The 23,854-nt window shown below is 42.5% G+C and overlaps 1 protein-coding gene and 1 long non-coding RNA gene across 3 annotated transcripts in view; one reads left to right on the top strand and one right to left on the bottom strand.

The window, feature by feature from the left end:
• Positions 1-13,507: 13,507 nt before the first annotated feature.
• On the bottom strand, positions 13,508-23,529 carry LOC140211078 (uncharacterized). 2 transcript variants are annotated; one of them, XR_011889378.1, is made up of 3 exons: positions 23,386-23,529; positions 13,869-13,925; positions 13,508-13,703 (listed from the first exon to the last, which is right to left on the bottom strand). It is a non-coding gene; the product is annotated as an uncharacterized lncRNA (long non-coding RNA). The 2 variants fall into 2 exon arrangements; XR_011889379.1 differs by lacking the exon at positions 23,386-23,529 and adding an exon at positions 22,336-22,411.
• Positions 23,449-23,854, top strand: part of atxn7 (ataxin 7) — a 145,703-nt gene continuing 145,297 nt past the window's right edge. Inside the window, exon 1 of the mRNA XM_072280510.1 lies at positions 23,449-23,718. Coding sequence (XP_072136611.1) covers positions 23,553-23,718 — 166 coding nt within the window. The 5' untranslated portion in view covers positions 23,449-23,552. The remainder of the gene's footprint in view (positions 23,719-23,854) is intronic.

Genomic DNA, 23,854 nt, shown 5'->3' on the forward strand with positions numbered 1-23,854 from the left:
GCAATAGAAGCAGTTCTGCTGGGCTTGGTAGCTAAGCCACACATGAAGGCCAGGAGCTAGACTTGGTCACCAGAGGCTATTTGAGGCGCACACCATCGGGAGCATTTAACGGGTAATGGGAGCTTGTCCCTATTACCACCCCCCGCTAGAACGACCTTAAGGAACCAATGTTTTATATAGGATGTTAGAATACCTGCTTGATAGGTGGGATTAGAGGTATCAAACGAATTTGCTGGATTCCTCAGGGAACTGGTCTCTTCACGTAGTTGAGAGGTCTTAGTGGAACGGACATAAATTAAAGTCCTAAAGTTTTAAAAATTTAATTATAAGGATATTTCACCTTTCATCTTTTTTTTCACCTCAAACCAGTTAACAGCTGATTTTAAGTGTAGGCCCTGTTGCATTACTTGCAAATACAGCAATGGTAGGAGCCGAATAGACTAATGTACTGTTGGGGTGCAGAGATGAATGTTAGATGATGATATTAGAATAAACTCTCTGTTTGTTTTCAAGCAATGCAAGGAACCTTTACACAAACCTGTACAGATTTAGCATCTCCTCTACAAGAAAGCATCTTTATCAATTCAGTAATTTCTCAGTGCTCACCAAACTTAGGACATAGAAAAAGTATAACACAGTTTGGATAAACGATGATGTGCTGACCTGTTAACCTACTCTAAGGTCAAACTATTCTTCCCTTCCACATAGTCCTCCGTTTTCCTTTCACCAATTTGCCTACTTTAAATGTCCCTCTTGTGTTCCATGCACCTGTGTAAAAAGAAACTTCCTTTTGACATCCCGCTTAATCTTACCTCTAATTACCTTAAAATTATGCCTCCTCATCTCAGTCATTTATACACTGATGAAATTCTTTGGCTGTCCTCTCAATCTATGCTTCTTATCTTGTACACCTCTATCAAGTCACCTCTCATCCTCCTTCGCCTCCAAGAGAAAAGCTCTATCTCACTCAACCTTTAGTCATAAGACATATTCTCTAATCCAAGCAGTACAGCCTCTCTAAAGCTTCAACATACTTACTATAATGAGATGACCAGAAGTGAACACAATACTCCAAGTGTGATCTAACCAGAGTTTTACAGAACTGCAACATTACCTTGGGATTTTTGAACTCAATCCACCAACTAATAAAGACCAAAACACCATATGCCTGCTTAACCATCCTATCAACCTGCATGGCAAATTAAATGATCTATGGACGTGGACCCCAAGATCCATCTGTTCCTCCATCGTGCTAAGAATCCTACCATTAACACTGTATTCTGCTTCAGTTTCCACCTTCCAAGGTGAATTACTTCACACTTTTCAGACTGGATCCAACTGTCTCTTCTCAGCCGACCTCTGCATCCTATCAATGTCCTGCTGTAACCTTTGACAACCTCCGTGCTATCCACAACACCATCATCTTTGCATCATCTGAAAACCTATAAACTCACCCTTCCATTTTCTCTTTCAAGCTATTTACAAAAGTCACAAAGACCAGGCATCTGAGAGCAGAACCCTGCAACACATCATTGGTCACCAACCTCCAGACAGAGTACACTCCATCTGCTACCACCCCCTGCCTTCTCTATCCACACAAGCCAGGTTTTTCTGGATCCCTTGCCTCCAGACTTTCTGAATGACCCTACCACAGAGCCTTATCAAACACCTTACTGAATTCCATACACACCACTTCCAATGCTCAACTATTGGCAATTTGTTTTGTCACTTCCTCAAAGAATTTAATCAAGCTCATGAAGCACAGCCTGCCCCTCACAAAACCACGTTGACTACCCCTAATGATACTATGCTTCTCCACATGCTCATAAATCTTGTCTCTAAGAATCCTCTTCGATAGTTTGTCCACCACTGATATAGACTCACTGGTCTATAATTCCCAGGATTATCCCTATTACCTTTCTGGAATATAGGAATAACATTTGCCACCCTCCGCTCTTCTGGTACTAATCCTGTGGTCAAAAATCATCACCAAAGGTGAGACAATCTCTTTCAAGTTCAGTTTATTGTCATTCAACGGCAGACATATACAGTATGCCACTAAACGAAACAACGTTCCTCTGGACCATGGTGCACAACACAGTACAGATAAATCACGTACATTACCCATGAAGTAATATTACCACAAATAAATTAACAAATAATAAGGTGCATATACAATACAAGTTAAAAACACTACTGGTGTTTCTACGTGATGAGACCGTATGATGAAATTCATGAGGGGTGATAGGGAGTTCAGTAGTCTCATGGTCTGGGAAAAGAAGTTGTTTTCCATCCTAACAGTGTTTGTCCTAATGCTATGATAAATATCTCTAATGGGTGGCAGAGAGACCCCAATGTTCCTCTCAGCAGTCCTCACAATCCTTCATAGGGACTTGTGGTTAGATGCCTTGCAGCTGGTTGGGACACTCCTGACGGTGCTCCTGTAAAAATTGGTTAAAAGGGCTCCTGTAAAAATTGGTTAAAAATTGCTCAGTCTCCTTAGCAAGAGGAGATGCTGCTGTGCTTTCATGACCAAAGTGTTGAGGGACAGTTGAGCTGGTCTGTTATGTGCACTGCCCAATAACCTAGCGTTCATAACTCTCCTCACGGAGGAGCCATGTATGTGCATTTCCTGAAGTCCATAATCGTCCCTTTGGTCTTGTCCACATTCAGACTCAAATTGTTATGCTTGCACCATTCTTCCAGCTGCTCTATCTCCCCTCTGCGTGCCATCTCATCATCATTGTTGATGAGGCCGACCACCGTTGTATCAACAGTGAAGTTGACGATTTGGTTTGAACTGGGTCTACCAATGCGGTCATGTGTCAGCAGTGGGCTGGACTCACAGCCCTGGGGAACGCCAGGGCTCAGTGTGACAGAGGGAGAGGTGTTACTGCCAACACGGACTGACTGTGGCCTTTCTGTCAAGAAGTCTGGGATCCAATTGCAGAGAGAGGTGCTGAGACCCAACGAGGACAGTTCTCTCACTAGCTTCTAACGGATGATCATATTAAGTGCTGAGCTGAAGTCAATAAACAGCATCCTGGCAAATTGAGGCACCATTTTTCAGGTGGGACAGAATGGAGTGGGGTGCAGAGTCTATTGCATCATCAGTGGACCAATTTGAGTGATAAGCAAATGGGAAAACATCCAATGCAACAGGAAGATGGGATTTAATGTGATCCATAACCAGCCGAGGTCAGTGCCACTGTACAGTTGTCATTGAAGCAGGTCACTGTCGCCCTCTTGGGCACTGGAGCGATGGCAGCAGTGAAGCCTCAGGGGACAGTGGACTGCTCCAGAGAGACTCTGAAGATGTCCATTAGAAGCTCTGTTAACTGGGCGGCACAGTCTCTCAGCACCCAGCCAGGTATGTTATCAGGCCCTGTAGCTTAACATGGGTTGACCCTAGCTAGGGCCTTCCTCACATCAGCTGCGGCCAGTCAGAGTGCCTGCTTGTTGGTGGAAGGGGACCTTCCTTGCTGGGACCTTGTTCCGTGCATCAAACCAAACGTAAAAGACATTCTGTTCTCGGGAAAAGAAGCGTCACTGTTGTTGATAAGCAGGGTAGACTTGTAGTCTGTTATGGTCTGAATGGCCTGCACATGAGTCTCATGTTTCTGGTTTCACAGCTATCTCTGTTTTGCCGTCCTGGTGGCACAGGAAAGCGCAGCTTTTGCTGACCTGAGAGCTGTCTTGTCCCAATCTGAAGGCCACATCCCGCTCTCTCAACCGTGCTGGGACCATGGCTTCTGATTGCCCTCACATAGATTTGTTCCTCCCTTCTCGAAGTATCCTGGCGCCAGTGACTTGTCTATCCTAATGCCTTTCAGCAATTTCTCCTTCTTAACACCGACGCGTTCCAGCACGCCAGCTTATCTTGCACTGTCCCCATGTCCAGCAAGGTCCCTCTCACTGGTGAGTAGTGAAGCAAAGTATTCATGAAGAATCTCCCCGACCTCCTCTGACTACAGGCACATGTTTCTCCTTCCATCCCTGACTGGTCCTATCCTCACTCTAATCATCATCCTTCTGTTCTTCACGTACTCCCTGCCTGTTCCTCAGTGTCTGTGTTGCTGTTGGAGGGATGTAGTGAACACTTCCAGTTCCCTTCCTGTACCTGACCTCCACCCACGCTGACTGAGTATGCGATCCTTCCCTTTCTGCGGCTGTGATACTAATTAGCAATGCCACTCCATCGTTTCTTTTACCTCCCTCCCTGTCCCTTTTGAAACATCGAAACCCTGGAACACCCAGTAGCTCTTCCTGCCTTGTGACAGCAAAGTCTCTGGAGTGGTCACAATGTCAGAGTTCCATGGACTAACCCATTCTCTAAGTTCACCACCCTTGTTCCTGATACTTCTTGCATTAAAATAGACACATTTCAACCCATCCACTGACTGCAACTTCACCCTATCCACTGCTATCCCTCCTCACACTCTCTCTGTATGCTGCATCTACCTCTGCACCAACTACCCCATCCTCTGACCTGCCACCCTGGTTCCCATTCCCCTGTCAAACTAGTTCAAGCCATCCTCAACAGCTCTAGCAAAACTGTCCACAAGGATATTGGTCCCCTCAAGTTCAGGTGTAACTCATCCCTTTGGTACAGACCATCCCTTCTGCAGAAGAGATCCCAATGACCCACAAATCTGAGACCCTGCCCCCTGCATCAATTCTTCAGCCACAGATTCATCTCCCAAATCATTCTGTTCTTAACCTCACTGGTGGGTGGCACAGGCGTCAACTCAGAGATTACGACCCCTGAGGTCCTGCTTTTCTGCTTCCTACCTCCTTTTTTCTCTCTGCAAGACTTCATCCCTTTTCCTTTCTATAAATACCACAACTGGTTGCTCACCCTCTCCCTCAAGAATAATGTGGGCCTGATCTGAGACATTCCTGAATCAGGCACCTGGGCGGTAACATACCATCTGGTCACCGTGCTGCATCTCTAAATTATAAAAATAAATGTTATGTTATTGTTGTCACATTACTTTATTCTTGATTCTTCTCAACCAACAGGAAACAACTTGAGTTATCTTGGTAGAATATCACACAAAGAATTCCTTTCACTGGAAAGCATTAAAAAAGCCTTTGGTTTACTTTGTTTGTATATGAAAGTCAGAGCCCTGCTTATTTTGAATCATGTAAACTACATTTTCCTGGAAATCTAGGCTTTGAAATTTCATCCTTTATTCCCGCTGGCTAGGCTTCATTCATCTAGCAATACAGATATGGCTTTGAGCCCCATAGCAGCTGAACTTTATGTTTTCAGAAATCTGGAACATCAGCCACAGCTTTACTCGATTACCACGTCATTGTTCTGGAAATTAAAAGAAATTATTTGGAGATACAGCACAGTAACAACCCTTTTGGTGCAAAAAGCCCGTGCCGTCCCATTACTCCCCTGTGACCAATCAACTTACTAATCCAAACAACACACATAAAAATTGCTGGTGAATGCAGCAGGCCAGGCAGCATCTATAGGAAGAGGTACAGTCGATGTTTCGGGCTGAGACCCTTTGTCAGGACTAATTTATGTGTGTTGCTTGAAATTCCAGCATCTGCAGATTTCCTCGTGTTTGCGATCTTACTAATCCACATGTCTTTGGAACGTGGGAGAAAACCAGAGCACCCGGAAGAAACCCACACAGTCATAGGATGAATGTACAAACTCCTTACAGACAGCAGTGGAACTGAACCTGGGTCACTGGCACTGCAACTGCATTATGCTAACCACTACACTACCATACCACTGTGTTGGGCCTAACCCTAAGCTCCAAATCCCTTGTGACTTTCTCCTATTTACCTATGCTATTTACCTTTTCAATAGTGTGGTCAGACCTGTACTCAGGTTGATTTCATTGTGCTTACTCATGGGTTGGAGGAGGAAAATTTAATGCTAATTTATATTGAAGCAGTTGGAATGAAAAAGCTAAATGTCTACTGAGAAATAAAGGCAGAAACTGAAGATTGGAGAGTCATGTTTGAAAACATTGCAAAATGAAGGCAGCTTTCTGCCTCCGCTAGAAAGAAGTAAATTGGTCCAAATAAGGAAAAAGAGGCAATGTAAGTTTTGATCAGAGAGATAGGGGCCAAGTAGAACCACCGCCTAAGCCTCTGGGGAGGATGATTCCTTGGAATTGAATGCTTCCTCCAAGAGTGCCCAGACAACAGCTCATTGTTGGAAGTTCTTTGCCAATTAAGGTAAGGGAAAATAATTACAAATAGTCTGAACGCCATCTTATAAACACATTTCACCCGCCTTGCTCTGTTTATTTAAGATGAAAGCAGGAACTTTGCCACACCCTCCAAAAAAACTGCAGGTGTTCTTCCACTGTTGGACTGTTAAAAAGAGTGAAATAAGGCAGTAACTATGGTAAATACTTAACAGGTTAGTAGTGGAGACGGAAACAGTTAATGCCTCAGGTTCATGACCTTTCATCAGTTTTGTTTACGTTCAGAATTCCACTTGCACAACTTTTTTCCTCAATCAGCAGTCTCAAAGCAGTTCATTGGGGCATCAAGTTTTAGATGTGAGAAGTCATGCAAATTGTTTGCCACAATTCCTACAACTTCTGCTGCTTCTCTTCACATTATTGCTTTGGGAATTGTTTATATCTACCTGTTTTGATGCAATGGCTCAGCTGAAAGGCAATACTTTCAGAAATGAAGCATTCCCCCAGTGCTGGACTGGAATATTAGCCTGGATTGGAGTGACACCTGACCTAATTCAGCTTCAGGTAGAAAATGTATATTTTCTTGCAAATTTCTACCAATGTGCTGTGGAGAGCATTCTAACTGGCTGCATCTGCACTGGCCGGGGGGGGGGGGGGGGGGGCGGTGCGGGGAGGGTGCTACTGCACAAGATCGGAGTAAGCTGCAGAGAGTTGTAAAATTAGTCTGCTCCATCATGGGCACCAGCCTCCAGAGAATCTAAGAGATCTTCAAGGAGCGGTGGCTCAAAAAGGCACCATCCATCATTCAGGACCACCACCGCCCAGGCAATGTCCTCTTTTAATTTTTACCACTGAGAAGGAGATAAAGAAGTCTAAAGGCACACACTCAGCAATTCGAGAACAGCTTCTTCCCCTCTGCCATCCAATTTCTAAATCGACATTGAAAGCATGAACAGTATCTCACTACCTTTTTAAAATTTCTATTTTTGCACTATTTATTTGATTTAACTATTTTATATATATATATATATATATATATATATACACCCATACATATTCTGTAATTCACAGTTTTTTCTGTATTATCATATATTATATATATCTGTATTATCTAGGAAAAATAGTAGGAAAAGGGAACCGTGGCTGACGAAACACGTGAGGCAACTCGTCAAGAGGAAGAAGGAAGCATATGTTAGATATAAGAAGCAGGAATCAGGAGGGGCTCATGAGAAATATAGAGTAGCCAGGAAGGAGCTTAAGAAAGGACTTAGGAGAGCTCAAAGGGGGCATGAGAAGGCCTTGGCATGTAGGATTAAGGAGAACCCCAAGGCCTTCTATGCGTATGTGAAGAACAGAAGGATGACAAGAATGAAGGTGGGGCCGCTAAAGGATAAAGAAGGCAACATGTGCCTGGAGGTGGAGGAGGTTGGGGAAGTCCTAAATGAATACCTTGCTTCAGCATTCACAATTGAAAAGGACCTTGATCAGCGTGAGGTTGAAATAGAACAGGCCTGTGTGCTGGACAATGTGGAGATTAAGGAAGCAGAAGTGTTGGATCTTCTTCAAAACATCAAGATTGATAAGTCCCCAGGGACAGATGTGATATACCCTAGTTTGCTGTGGGAAGTGAGAGAAGAGATCACTGGAGCAGTAGCTATGATCTTTGAATCTTCTTTGACTGCAGTCGAGGTGTCGGAGGATTGGAGAATGGCAAATGTAGTTCCCTTGTTTAAAAAAGGTAATAGGGAGATTCCTGGGAACTATAGACTGGTAAGTCTTACGTCGGTGGTCTGCAAACTAAAGGCATCCATCCGTTAGTCTTGCGAGACCATGGATCTGCGCGTGGAAAGTCTTCACTCTCCAGGGCGCAGGCCTGGGCAAGGTTGTATGGAAGACCAGCAGTTGCCCATGCTGCAAGTCTCCCCTCTCCACGACACCAATGTTGTCCAGGGGAAGGGCATTACGGCCCATACAGCTTGGCACCAGTGTCATCGCAGAGCAATGTGTGATTAAGTGCTTTGCTCAAGGACACAACACGTTCCCTCGGCTGGGGCTCAAACTCACGACCTTCAGGTTGCTAGTCCAGTGCCTGAATCACTTGGCCATGTGCCCACACAATAGTCTGCAAACTATTGTAAAGGATTCTTAAGGATAGGATCTACGAGCATTTGAAGAAGCACAGTCTACTCAAGGATAGTCAACATAGCTTTGTGAAGGGAAGGTCATGCCTCATGAGCTTAATTGAGTTTTTTGAAGAGGTAACAAAAGAAATTGATGAGGGTAGGGTGGTAGATGTGGTCTACATGGATTTTAGCAAGGAATTTGACAAGGCCCCCCACGAGAGACTCATCCAGATAGTCATTAAGCATGGGATCAGTGGAACCTTGGTTGTTTAGATAAAAAATTCGCTTACAGGGAGAAAGCAGAGGGTAATAGTAGAAGGAAAGTATTCTGCCTGGAGGTCGGTGACTAGTGGAGTGCCGCAAGGATCTGTCCTGGGACCCCTGCTCTTTGTGATTTTTATAAATGACCTGGATGAAGAGGCGGAAGGATGGGTGAGTAAGTTTGCGGATGACACAAAGATTGGAGGAGTTGTGGATGGAGCTGTAGGTTGTTGAAGGTTTCAAGAGGATATAGACAGGATGCAGAGTTGGGTAGAAAAGTGGCAGATAGAGTTCAATCTGGATAAGTGTGAGGTGATGCATTTTGGAAGGACAAACCAGAAGGCTGAGTATAGGGTTAGTGGTCGGTTACTTAAGAGTGTGGATGAACAGAGGGACCTTGGAGTTCAAATCCATACATCCCTCAAGGTTGCTGCACAGGTTGATAGGATAGTTAAGAAGGCCTATGGGATGCTAGGCTTCATTAATAGGGGGATTGATTTCAAGAGTAGAGAGGTCATGTTGTAACTCTATAAATCTCTGGTGAGACCACACTTGGAGTATGGTGTTCAGTTCTGGTCACCTCATTATAGGAAGGATGTGGAAGCTATTGAGAGGGTGCAGAGAAGATTTACCAGGATGTTGACTGGATTGGAAAACAAGTCTTATGAGGCAAGGTTAGCAGAGCTGGGACTTTTCTCTTTGGAGCGTAGAAGGATGAGAGGTGACTTGATAGAGGCCTACCAGATTATGAGAGGGATTGATAGAGGCCTACAAGATTATGAGAGGGTGGATAGCCAGTACCTGTTTCCCAGGGCAAGAATAGCAAACACCAGAGGGCATATGTACAAAGTTAAGGGAGGGAAGTTTAGGCGAGTCATCAGGGGTAAGTTCTTTACACAGAGGATTGTGGGTGCCTGAAATGACTTGCCAGGGATGGTGGTGGAGGCTAAAACATTAGGGGTATTTAAGAGCCTCTTGGACAGGCACATGGATGAAAGAAAAATAGAGGGTTACGGGGTAGTATGGGTTTAGTACTTTTTTTTAAGCAATATATGGGTCGGCACAACATCGAGGGCCGAAGGGCCTATACTGTGCTGTAGTATTCTAGTATCTAGTGTCTAGTGTCTATTACTAGACAACCAGGTGACCCATTGGGGCACCCTTCGAGAGAAAGGTAGTGCAGTCTGATGTGACCAGAATGAACATTAAATTTTCCTGAATGCTATTGCTATCTCTTTGATTTGGAAATTAAAGAAGAAAGACACGTAGCAAGACAAATATAGCTCCTCCTCGTTTAACGAAGGATACGTTTGATGACAACATTTCTGGTTGCTCTGCCACCCTTCAAGAATATTCTAATGTTTTCATTTCTTTTTCCCTGGCTTAAAGCCACAAGCAGCTGACCATGCTGGAATACTGGTTTCTCCAGAGAAATCAGCACATTCTCCATGGTTTGGCCTTGCACCTTATGTATAGTCATAGCAAAGCATGACTGTATCGGGAACTGGCTCCGCTGACGAGGGACATCTTCCCCTTCTGGTAAACTGAGAGTAATTCTTGGGATCATGACAATGTCATTTTTGAATGCACCAATGTTTATCTTTGCTACGATGAGATTGTCGTGCAGTTCTTCCACCACCATTCGCGTTCCAATGCAAAGCCTTGGTGGATCCAAGTTCCTCATTGAAATGACGGGGGATCCCCTCTTTAATTTCAGTTTATGTGGTGGCAATCTAGAGAGTTCAACTGAATCAAGGAATTCTGTTGGAAAATGTGTGGCATTAGCTCCTTCACTTACGGCATTGAAGGAACACTATTCTTTCATGATTCCTGGGAAGCATCTAATGCATGTGAAGTTTATTTTTTGCATCATTTCATTGAGAGGAACCAAGACAGAATTCCTCCAGAACAGTTCTGAATGCCGGGTAGATGAAACCAATACATTCTTCCATAGTTTTTGCTGGCAGAATTATATCTTCAGGTAATTCGATTCCATCGTTTTCAGTTTTCTCAATCTTGTCTTCTCCAACATCCAATAAGAACTCAGAATATCGTCCTTCTCCCTCATTCAATCGCATGTTTTTCTTCAATTGAAACTTGATAAAGCTTCTGCATAAGTAGAATTTCTTTATGCATGAATTCTCCACATCAGCATCATTTCCTCATTTCACAACTGCTAGAAGCTGAAAGAAATCGCCATAGCAAATGGTTAAAATACCCCCGAAGGCCTCATTCTTGCCACATACATCACAAAGAGCTTCCACGGCTTCGAAGCTCTCCCTCCTAATCATGGGGCACTCATCCCAGACAATAAGTCTCGCATTTCGGAGTAAATTGGCAGTATTGGTGTTTTTATCGATGTTACAAAGGGCATCTTCATTGACTTTGAGGGGTATCTTGAATGCACTGTCCTACCACCAGGCATCAATGTTGCTGCAATACCTGATGATACTACAGCAACATCAACACCTCCATCTCCCCTAACTTTAGCGAGGATCAAGTTGACGATAAATGTCTTGCCCGTTCCTCCTGGTGCATCAATGAAAATCATTGAAGAGCGATTCCTTTCCAAGCAGTCACACACATATTCAGATACTTCTCTTTGCTCATTATTCAATAGAGGCTCCTTCTGTGAAACAAATTCCTGCTGTTTGTCTTGTTGTATTGCAGTTTACTTCGAGAAATTGTACTGTTTCTTGCGTGTCGACAAGTTATATTCTTCAAGTGTTTTGCCCAAGTTCTCAAGTCTCTCTTGGAAATACAGAAGAGCTTGTCCATGATGCCTCTCATCGATCATGATATTAGGATCATTGATCGTTCTCCTCTCCATTGGTAAGAAATCTTCAGACATTGCATTCTTGAACCGAATCCATAATTGCTGTGGATTGTTGATTTCAGTGTTTGTTAGCAAGGCGATGAACAAAACTCTCATTGCTCTAGGCATTCTTGTTCTCTCTGCCTCTTCCATTGTTTGCTGCCAATGATCGTCAGCTTGCAACAATCCTCTCTCTCTGCAGATGTCTTTGAATGATGGAAGGATATCTCCATCATGTGTTTTCAATGATTTGAAAGATACTGGCCCCTTTATGTGATGAAGGAGAAGTCTCAAATAGTAGAGGTCACCACTTTGTGGAGAAACGGTATACACTCGACCCAGAACATTTGCTTCAGAGATCCCGGAGTAGTCCTCCACTCTTTTCCCTATTCTCCTTCTTTCCCATATCTTACTAGTCCAAGTGTAGAATCTGGTAATAGGGTGTTTCGAAGTACTTCATTACAATAAGATTTAAATACCTCTTATTGATGGGTCGCAGTTTGATTTGTCCCAATCCCGCACATGCTGATGGTGATTGGCAGAATGTTACCGCTCAAAATAGTTGCCCTGACCTTTTGCTATGGTTGGTGTCGCTGCTGTGAGCATCGTGAGGTGCTGCTGAGGCTGGCTATGTGCATGTGTCGTGGTGTCGCGTCGCAGTTTCCATGAAAGCTAGAATATGAGCAATTTTAAATGAATATAACCCTGACCTTTGCATGCATTCTGTAAGTTAGTACATTTTAAATCAATTTAGTCAAAAAAAGTGCTGCTTTAATGCACCATTTGGGCTAATTTGAGGGCACAAACAGATAAACAGAATGAGAATTTTAGTTATGTATAGATAGATGTACTGCTGCTGTAAAGTTAACAGATTTTATGACATATCCTGGTGATATTAAACCTGATTCTGATTCTGTAAAGCACATGCTCAGTACAGGCTAAATACAGTAAAGCTCTCTGTTGTTTTGCAGTTGACGAGGACATAGGAAACCATGTTTCAATGAATTGGCCATATTTCTCCCCTTGCTTCACTATCCGTGCTCCATTGTAACTGTTTCCCTACGGGCATGTGGATTGATGGACGTGATCTCAAATGGATAAGGAGTAACAGGAGCATTCTTGCTGAACTAAGACTCTCGCATTCAAGTCTAGTGGAAGAGAGACCTGCTTGGTTTAGATTCATGTTACATCTTTCCCCATTGCTATTTCACATGTCTGTTGTCAGTGCTGCAATGGTTATGTCCCAATTTTTCCACTTGTGTGGCCTGACACTTATCAGTTTTGTGTGTTTTCCCCCATTTTTCATCCTGACCTATCAATCTGTGCCCTCCAACACTGTTACAAAGAGACCAAATGTACTTCTGCTTTTATTTTGGATTTCCAATGTTTGTATTAAAAAAAATATGTTTAAATGACACCCATTTTCTTTTCCAATGCAAAGTTTCACTTTTTCATTGCTAGATCTCTGCAGACATCTTCAAATGAATCTAGTTCAAGATCTGACAAGATATAATCACCATCTGCAGATATAATCATCTCCAGCTTTCAGATTTAATTTAAATTAGTACAAATTCATATAGTGTATTCCAATTAGTAACATTCTCCCCATCAATTTGGAAAGAATAAAATTACATCATGTTAAAGAATGGGGGGTTGTTCAGGATTCAAGTTACACTGTTACATGATGCTAGGTAGTGCAACGCAGTTTCTTATCGTTCCCTTAATGTTACATTTGCAAGACCACCTGCTAGTGTAATTCATAGGGAATTCTAAGACCACACACTAGTCATATATATATCACATGATACAATAAAACACTAAGTATCTGTTTGTATAAATGTACTGTGTTCTCAAACATACAAAGACAATTTTTAAAATAATCTCTGAATAAAATTGCGCAGTGGTTGCTTTGCCCCTAAAGGAAACTTATACACAAAAAAACTTATTTCCACATATGTAACTCATTGTGCTTTCCCCTATTCCTTCTTCACCTTCCCTGCCTATCCCCTCCCTGCTTCCCCCCCCCCCTTTATCTTTCCCCTTACTGGTTTTTCACCTGGAAGCTACCAGCCTTCTCCTTCCCACCCTCCCCCCACTTCTTTATAGGGCCTCTGCCCCTTCCCTCTTCAATCCTGATGAAGGGTTCCGGCCCGAAACGTTGACTGATCGTTTCCATGGATGCTGCCCGACCTGCTGAGTTCCTCCAGCTTGTTGTGAGTGTTGCTTTGACCCCAGCATCTGCAGAGTATCTTGTGTTCATGATGAATATCTTTTGCACGAGGAAGATAATTTCACAATAAGATAACCAAGGAGTCCCTTCAACGCCTAGAATAAATCAAGAGATTGAGCAATAGACAGCCTCTATGATCTTGAAATTATTGACTGAAATATGAACTCATTTTACCAAACTTCAATCACAATCTAAATTATACTTGCTGTTTTTACATAAGGGAGTGATTCAATGGTTACAGGGTCTTCTCCAAGACTCACCTGTTTAATTGTTCCTCATGTGGTAGCTTGAGAATTGGCTGGCATCAGTACTCATTTCTACGAATTCAAAGATTGGTTGTTTAATTCCCATTCTATAAACTTGAGATCAATATCAAAGGCCTCTTCTGTTTTCTTGATGAAGTATGTTAAAGAAGATTACTGTGTCTTTTTTTGCACATATCACTGCCTCCAATGCATTTTATAGTGAGGATATGAATCTTGATAATTATATATCAAAAGCCAAGAGGAATGGTTTCATGTGAAAATAATTTATGTGGTAAAATCATGTGATTTGAAGGAAATGCTGTATCAAAAGTCAGAAGCTACAGGTGCTACAATGATGCAGAGCCAGGGGCGGGGGGGGGGTGCGGGGTGGTGCGGTGGGGTAGCAATGAACAGAAAACACACTCTAAGGAGAAGTGATCTACCCAGCGTTAACTGCAGGGTGCAAAAACTACAGCAAAATATATGGGTGTTGGAAGGACGGAGTAGGATGTGAAATTGTGAAAGATGTTGAGAGATTGTTGGGGAATCATCTGCACAGGGAAGGAGCAAAACGACCACCAAGAAGTTGTAAACAAAACAAGTTGCTTTCTTTGCTAGAAGCTCATAAATTAAATCAAATATAGGATTTGGACATGTCCTTCAGTCCAATTTGTCCATGTCAAGTATCTTTTTTTTAAATCATTCCTCATCTAAATGAATCCATGTATCCTACTTTTGTATCTGTTTTACATGTTCTTAAGTACACCAATACTACTTGCTCAACTACTCTCATCTGCTCTAAATCCTTATCAACTACTGGGTTAAGGAACGTCTTCTAAATTTCCTGTCGATCATATTTATATTGATGGCCTTTGGTTATGCTCTTCCCCACAAAGGGAAGACACTTCCATTGAATCCACTCTGTCAAAACCTTTCGCCGTTTGAAAATCACTGTGAGGTAAATTTTCAACCTTATTTTCTCAAGAGAAAAATCTCTTTTCATTCTTTCCTCACATGCATATCATTGTATTTCTGATATCATCCTTGTTAATCTTCTCTTAATTCTCTCCATTCCTTTCACAACATGATGATAAGAACAATGTGAATTATACAAGCTTCGACCTAGTCAAGGTCAGTACATATTAACCATTATTTTTTCAATCTTATCTCTCTTGAAATAAATTGTTGTCCCTGATTTGCTTTAATGCCTAGAACTACTTTTCAAGAAGAGTACATTGTACTCCAAGATCTCTCGTTCCCTCAGCTAGACTTGCAAATTCCAAGTAGTAAGTGACCAGCATATTTGACCTGGCTAAATGTTGCTACGAAGTTCAATGTTCAAAATAAAATTTATTGTCAGAGTACATATACATCACCGCACACCACCCTGAGATTCTTTTTCTGCGGGCAAACTTAGCAAATTTGTAGAACAGTAACTGTAAGCAGGATCAATAGACAACAAACTGTGCAATTTCAAATATAAATAAATAGCAATAAATAACAAGCCTGAAGTAACAAGATAAAGAGTACTTAAAGTGAGATCAACAACAGGAATTCTGCAGATGCTGGAAATTCAAGCAACACACATCAAAGTTGCTAGTGAACGCAGCAGGCCAGGCAGCATCTGTAGGAAGAGGTGCAGTCGACGTTTCAGGCCGAGACCCTTCGTCAGGAAGGGTCTCGGCCTGAAACGTCGACTGCACCTCTTCCTACAGATGCTGCCTGGCCTGCTGCGTTCACCAGCAACTTTGATGCTTAAAGTGAGATCGTCAGTTTAGGAACACCAGAAGCAGAATAAGTGCAGCAATCCCCTTTTGTTCAAGAGCCTGATGGTTGAGGGGTAGTAACTGTTCTTGAATCTGGTGGTGCGAATCCTGAGGCACCTGTACATTTTACCTAATGCCAGCAGCAAGAAAAGAGCATGGCCTAAGTGGTGAGGATCTTTGATGATGGATGCTATGGCAACATTTCATGTAGATGTGCTCAATGGTTGGGAGGGTTTTACATAGAAACATAGAAAACCTACAGGTCCTTTGGCCCACAAAGTTGTGCCGAACATGTCCCTACCTTAGAAATTACTAGGCTTACCCATAGTCCTCTATTTTTCTAAGCTCCATGTACCTATCTAAAAGTCTCTTAAAAGATCCTATCGTATCTGCCTCCACCACCATTGCCGGCAGCCTATTCCACACACTCACCACTCTCTGCAAAAAAACGTACCCCTGACATTTCCTCTGTACCTACTCCAAAGCATCTTAAACCTGTGTCCTCTTGTGGCAACCATTTCAGCCCTGGGAAAAAGCCTCTGACTATCCACATGATCAATGCCTCTCATCATCTTATACACCTCTATCAGGTCACCTCTCATCCTCTGTTGCTCCAAGGAGAAAAGGCCGAGTTCACTCCACCAAAAACAACAGGAATTCTGCAGATGCTGGAAACTCAAGCAACACACATAAAAGTTGCTGGTGAACGCAGCAGGCCAGGCAGCATCTCTAGGAAGAGGTGCAGTCGACGTTTCAGGCCGAGACCCTTCGTCAGGACACTACAGATGCTGCCTGGCCTGCTGTGTTCACCAGCAACTTTTATGTGTGTTGCTTGAGTTCACTCCACCACTACCTTTTGTAGGATTTCCACTCAAAGTCATTGCTGATTTCATACCAGGCCATAATGCAGCCAGTAAGCACACTTTCCACCACACATCTGTAGAAGCTTGCCAAGTTTTTTGATGACATGCCAAATCTGCACAGGCTCCTGAGGAAGTAGTGGCATTGTCATGCTTTGTTCACAATTATATTTATATGACGGGTCCTGGACAAATCCTTTGAGATAGTGACACCCAGGAATTTAAAGTTACTGACCCTCTCCACCTCTGATCCTCTGAAGATTACTGGCTCATGGACCTCCGTTTTCCCTCTCCTGAAGTCTACTATCAGTTCCTTGATCTTATTGACATTGAGAGAGAGGCTGTTGTTATTGCACCACACAGCCAAATTTTCAATCTCCTTCCTGCATGCAGATTCATCACCACCTTTGATACAGCCCACAACATCATCAGCAAACTTGTATATGGTATTGGAGCTGTACTTCGCCACACAGCCACAGGTGTATAGCAAGTAGAGCAGGGGGCTAAGCACACATTCCTGTGCTGATAGAGACTGTGGAGGAGATGTTTTTGCCAATCCAAACTGACTGGGGCCTACAAGTGAGGAAATCCAGGATCCAATTGCACTGGGAGTTTACTGATTAGTTTTGAGGGGACGATGATATTAAATGCTGAGCTGGAATCGATAAAGAGAACCTTGATGTATGCACCTTTGCTGTCCAGATTTTCCAGGGCTGTGCGAAGAGCCAACGAGATAGCACCTGCTGTGGACCTGTTGCTTCGGTACACAAATCGGAATGGATTCAAGTCGCCACTCAGACAGGAGCTGATATGGTTCAACACCAGCCTCTCAAAGCACTTCATCACTGCAAATGTAAGTGCCACTGGGTGATAGTAATTTAGACAGGTTACCATGCTCTTCTTGGGCACTGGTATGATTGATGTGTGATTGAAGTAGGTGGGTACCACACACTGCCAAAGCAAGAGGCTGAAACTATCTATAAATACACCAGCCAGTTGGTCAGCACAGGTCTTCAGTACTTGGCCAGGTACTCCCTCCAGATGGGATGCTTTCCTTGGATTCACTCTGTTGAAGGCAGCCCACATGCCATCTGCAGATACTGAGACCAAAGGATCATTGGGAGACATGGGAGCCTGCTCTGGTGGTCTAACTGAGCATAGAAGACATTGAGCTCAACTGGAAGTAAAGCTCTGCTGTCCCCTATGTGGCAAGATTTAACTGTGTAGGAGGTTATGGCATTCAAGTCCTGCCTCAGCTCTTGTTGATTCCAGTATAGTCCGGAATCTCCACTTTGCCTGTGAGATGGTGTTCCTGAGATCACACCTGCACCTCTTGTAGCATTCTTGATTTCCAGACTTGAACGCCTCTAATCTGACTCTCAACAAATTCCGGAATTTCATTGTTCATCCAGAGTTTCTGAATGGTGTAAATTCTGAACAATTTCATGGAGACTTGCATTTATCAGAATTGAGCCCATTTATTTGATAAAATTTATTAACTTCTAATGTCATTTTTTTAAATTGATTTGAGGCGGATAGAAATTTGGCCTGATGGGATGATTTAGGTGTCTGTGTGAAATCATACAGAAGTGTTTTAAATTTAAAGTTACCTTAACTGTCTGCTAACGTAACTTGTAACACTGAACACTTAGAACCAGAGTTTGCAATGAAGCATATAGAAGTGGAAAATAGGAATATTAATTCCATTGGGTGCTTTATAAATATAGGCTAACATTTTACCATGCAAGGATCACAGCTGTATCAGTTACTTTTAATGTTAAAGGAATTCATGAAGACAACAAACAGATTTTACATTTTGAAGCAGAATGCTGACATCCATCTGCAAGCAATTTTGATATACAGACATAAAGTCTAAAGCAGGAGTTCCCTAACTTTTTTTTGCCATGGAGCCTTACCATTAACCGTGGGCTCCATGGACCCCAGGTTTGGAACCCGTGGTCTAAAGTAAGCATGGATTTCTTCTGCAGTGGGGTGAAAAAGTGAAACGACATGGGCTGAAGACACATTGAGACATATTGAAGGCACACACTCAATGATTCAGAAACAGCTTCTTTCCCTCTGCCATCTGATTTCTGAATGGCCATTGAACACTACCTCACCCTCATGACTTTATTTCTATTTTTGCACTACTTATTTAATTTATATATATATATATATATATATATATATATATATATACACAAACACTTACTGTAATTCACGTTTTTTTCTGTTATTATGTATTGCATTGCACTGCTCCCACAAAGACAACAAATTTCATGACATGTGTCGGTGATATTAAAACTGTTTTTGATTCTGATTGATTTCAAATATTAAGGCCATGTTGCCTAACCTAGTTCCTGTGATCATTTGGACAATTAAAATACAACAAGGGCAGATGGAAAATAAAGGAGAATGGGAGATGGACATTAGAAGATGGTGCTGACAAGTGAGTTAGCAGGAAGAAAGAAGAGAAGAAATCAGTGGTGAGTTAGGAGAAAGGAAGAAATACATAAATGTGAGAAAGAAAGGAATAAGGCTTGGGAGAGTGAAAGTGTATGTGAGAGGAAATGATGAGGAGGAGGAGAGGAAAAGGGAAAATGAGAAGGAATGAAGAGGAATATTATTCTCTAACTTCTGGAGGAGTTTTCATCCTTGACCTCTTTTTCTTTAAACCACCAAAACAATCGATATGCATATTCCGTAATTCTACTCTCTTCTTTTGCTTCTCCCACTTTATTTTGTTAGCTTTGGGAGAAAAGTGCATGACTACTTAGACAAATTCATATCCAAGCAATTACACATTTGAAGACTACCATTGAATATTACCTGTTCATAAAGAAGGGTTTCACCAATTATAAATGCACTGCTCACTAGTGAGAACAACACACAGTGAATCACAATAATGATGTGTGTTGGCAGAAGGAGAAATGTGTGGTGAGAAGAAAGTAAAATACAGGAGGTCCAGGTACAATCTCCGGAAAACCATCTCATATGCTTAGTGACAATTCTGGACCAAAGTTGAATCTCTGAAGGATGCTCGACTGCTGTGGCAGGGCTTGAACGCTATCAGCTCCTGCAAAGTGAAACCAAGCGACATAAATGGCAACAGACGAGGTCAATGCCTTTTATGCTCGCTTTGACCATCAAACCACGGAGGCACCCTCATGAACTCCCACAGCCCCCGATAACCATGTGATGTCAGTCTCTGTCAAAGTATCCTTCAGGAGCGTAAACCCACAGCAGGCATCCGGCCCAGACAGGGTGCCTGGCCGAGTACTGAAGAAGGACCTGTACTATTCAACTGCTTTTCACTGATATCCTTAACCTCTTGCTTTGAGAGTCTAAGTTACCCATCTGCTTCAAACAGGCTTCACTTATACCAATGCCCAAGAAGAACGTGGTAACCTGCTGCAATGACTATCATCCAGTAGCACTTACATCCACCGTGATGAAGTGCTTTGAGAGGTTGGTGATGAAGCATATCAACTCTTGCCTGAGCAGTGAGATTGAACGACCCCAATTTGCTTCCCATCACAACAGGTCAACAGCAGATGCGATTTCATTGGCTTTTTATTCAGCCTGGGAACATCAGGACAGTGAAGATGCATACATCGGGATGCTCTTCATTGACTACCACTCGGCATTCAATTTCATCTCCTCAAAGCTAATCAGTAGGCTCCAAGGCCTAGGCCTCAATAGCTCCTGTGCAACTGGAATCTCAATTTCCTCACTTGCAGTACCCCGTCAGTTTGGATTGGCAACATCTCCACAATCCCCATCAGGGCAGGTGCTCATCAAGGCTGTATGCTTAGCATCTTGCTCTACTCACTTTATACTCATGAATGTGAGGCTAAGCACAGCTCCAATACCACATTTAAGTTTGCTGATGACACCACTGTCGTTGGCTGAATCAAAGGTGGTGATGAATCAAAATATAGGAGGGAGATTGAAAATCTGGCTGAGTGGTGCCACAACAACAACCCCCCACTCAATGTCAGCAAGACCAAGGAGCTGATGATTGACTGCAGGAGGTGGAACTGTAGGTCCATGAGCCAGTCCTCGTCAGAGATCAGAGGTGGAGAGGATCAACAACATTAAATTCCTTGGCATTATCATTTCGGAGTATCTGCCCTGGGCCAACACAAATTGTAAATTGCTTTGTAAATGCCATTACAAAGAAAGCATGGCAGCAACTTTACTTTCTTAGAACTTTACATAGATTCAGCATGTCATCTAAAATTTTGACAAACTTCTATAGATGTTCAATGGAGAGTATTTTGACCAGTTGTATCACAGTCTGGTGTAGAAACATTAATGCTCTTGAGCAGAAAAGCCTGCAAAAAGTAGTGGATACAGCCCAGTCCATCACGATTAAAGCCCTCCCCACCATTGAACACACCTGCATGGAGCGCTGTTGCAGGAAACCAACATCCATCATCAAGAACCCCCACTATCCAGGCCATGCTCTCTTCTCTCTTCTGCCTCAGGACCCATGCCACTAGGTTTAGAAACATATATTTCCTCTCAACCATCAGTTTCTTGAATCAGAAGGGAAAACTTTACTCACCCCAACACTTAACTATTCTCACAACCTCACTTTCAAGGACTCTTCATCCCATGCTCTCAATATTCATTGCTTATTTATTATTTTTTTTCTTTTTTATTTGCATGATTGTCTTTTGCATATTGGTTGTCTGTCTATCTTGTGTGCAATTTTTCATGGATTCGATTGTGTTTCTTTGCACTTACTGTGAATGCCCACAAGAAAATGAATCTCAGGGTTATTTATAGTGTCATACATGTACTTTGATAATACATTTACTTTGAAATTTTTTAAAGAGAAAGTGGCTATAAAGTACTTCAGAGTTAGGGTGAAAATAAAACACTCAGTGTTCCAGTCCCATGCAAACTGTTGCTCAGTGTCATTGGGGTCAGGGATGGGGAATGTGCGGTCATTTCAGTAATACTTGTTGCAGCACAATATATATACCCTGGGTGCAGGCAATAGGCAGATTATATGTTTTGGAGTGATGTGTCATCACTAGGGAAGTTGAAAGTTCTTCCCAGTCGGAATGGAAAAAGAATCATGCACTATTTCTTTTTCCCCATTGGCCAGGGCATCTGTAGCATCCAAGACGCCTTCAAGGAGCAGTGCCTTAGGAAGGCACCATCCATCATGAAGGATCCCCACCACCCACAACATGCTCCCTTCACACTGTTACCATCAGGAAGGAGGTACAGAAGCCTAAAGGCATACACGCAGTGATTCAGGAACATCTTCTTCCCCTTCACCATCCGATTCCAAAATGGGCATTGAACCCAGGAACACCACCTCACTACTTCTTATTTCTGTTATTTTACACTACTTATTTTAAATTAAGTATTTAATAGACATATATATTCTTAACATAACTCAGTTTTTTCTCTATATTTATTTATCACATATTTCATTGTACTACTGCCATAAAGTTAATCAATTTCACGACATACGCCAGTGATATTAAATCTGATTCTGATTTTGATTCAGATGAAGGGATGGAGGAGGGGGAAGGCAGGAGATTGGGGCTGAGAGGAGAAATGAATTAGTCATGATAAAATGGTGGAGCAGACTCAATGGGCCAAATAGCCTAATCCTGTTCCTATATCTTATGGTCTTATTAAAGTGAATATAAACAGCATAAAATAACATTAAAATAACTATTTATTTTCTGCTTGTGGTACATTTTTTCCCAGTGCAGGAACTTGTTTGAGGATATATTTGAGCAGTTCATAACTCAGACTAACCCTGATCAATATATTATCAGTACGAAAAGAAATAAATGAGCCCGACAGAAATAAGCTAAAATTGATTACCTATTCATAGCAGATTTATGTTTTGTCCATTAATTGACACCATCAAATGGGAATCAAATCAACCTTAGATGTCAGTGATTCACTGTCATGGGATGCAAATCCTGAAATTCCTATTACACTGTACCACTACCTTCATTGGCCACCTTCTTTTAGGAAACGACAATCAATTCTGGCCTTCCTAGCAGCACCCTGATCATAAAAAAATAACATAAGGAACAATAAATTTTCTAAATCATGGTTTTACTAAGAATGATCTATTTTGACTGAATTTTAGGTGACAGATTGTATTACAAATGATAAAATATAGGTTTGGTTAATAATTGCAAACTCTTCTACTTCCTGCAAGTTTCAATCCCTCCAGCTGTTTGTTTTGCTGATGGTATAGTTAGGAACGTCCCTGGTCGAGAGCTCCAGCCGTGACGCGCGTGCATAGCGTAGGAGCCTGGAGATTGACGTTCGGGTTTAAGGAAGTGCAGCACTGTTAGATTTGTGCAAAATATGCAGCCACCTGCCTCATCTCGAAAACCGCTGGGCATGTAAACCGACCAGGAGAGAAAATGGTTTTCGGCCATCTAAACTCACTAGAAGGCATACAGCCAACTTTTAAATTGTGGGACTTCAATATCAATAGTTTTTAGACAGTGTGCGCATTCAGAAATTATTATCCATTTACTTTCAAGACATAAGTGTAAAACAGGAACAAATTAAGTATGTCTAAAAGGTCGTTGTAACCCCAAACTTAACCTGGAGATTTGTAAATCAGTTAACAGAAGCGGACATCTATCAGAGTGAAGTCCAGCTAACTTATTGAAGGAAGTCTTTCGGCCTATCGTGTCTAAACCAACGTAATAGCCACTTCATTTAACAAAATCCAAAAATATTGTGCATTAGAAAATTTGAAATAAAAGAACACTTTAATGTTAGGCTACATCTGCAGAGAGAGATGACAAGGGACAATCTTTCTGGCCACTCAATTTTCTTGAGAAGTCTCAAGTCAATTTTCAAAGTCATTAATTGGATTTGTAACGCCATTTCAGGGAGCATATTTACCTATGAGTTTGTTTAAGTACAGCATATTGCTATTGTGGAAGAAATTCAGAGCTGCGGCAGGATAGGGGACTTGCCACAATGTTGCCGAACCCCGGCAGTAGCAGAGCAACATCACCTCCGCCTCCTCCTTAAAGGAAAGGGAACTCCGCGCACAATGTAGCGAAAAGATGGCGGAAACGGCCGAGGATGACGTCAGCGCGGCCCGAAGAGCGGCCGGGCAGCAAGAAGGATCAGCAATGGCGACTGTGGAGCGGAGACTACCTAGTCCCGAGGCGTTGGTGGGACAGCCTTGGACCCACTGGATCGATGCCGCTAAACATCAAGGGGCCGACGGTGAGTCCAAAGCGCTGTTTAACCCGAAAAAACACTTTTTACTGCGTGTGCTGAGCGGGGCTGGGAATGTTTGTGCGTCTACTTGGCGCAGGCAGCCAGGCAAGTGTAGTAACTATGTGACTGACTGACTGATGTA

Source organism: Mobula birostris, chromosome 16 (genome assembly GCF_030028105.1).
Source record: "Mobula birostris isolate sMobBir1 chromosome 16, sMobBir1.hap1, whole genome shotgun sequence".
Classification (NCBI taxonomy): Eukaryota; Metazoa; Chordata; class Chondrichthyes; order Myliobatiformes; family Myliobatidae; genus Mobula; species Mobula birostris.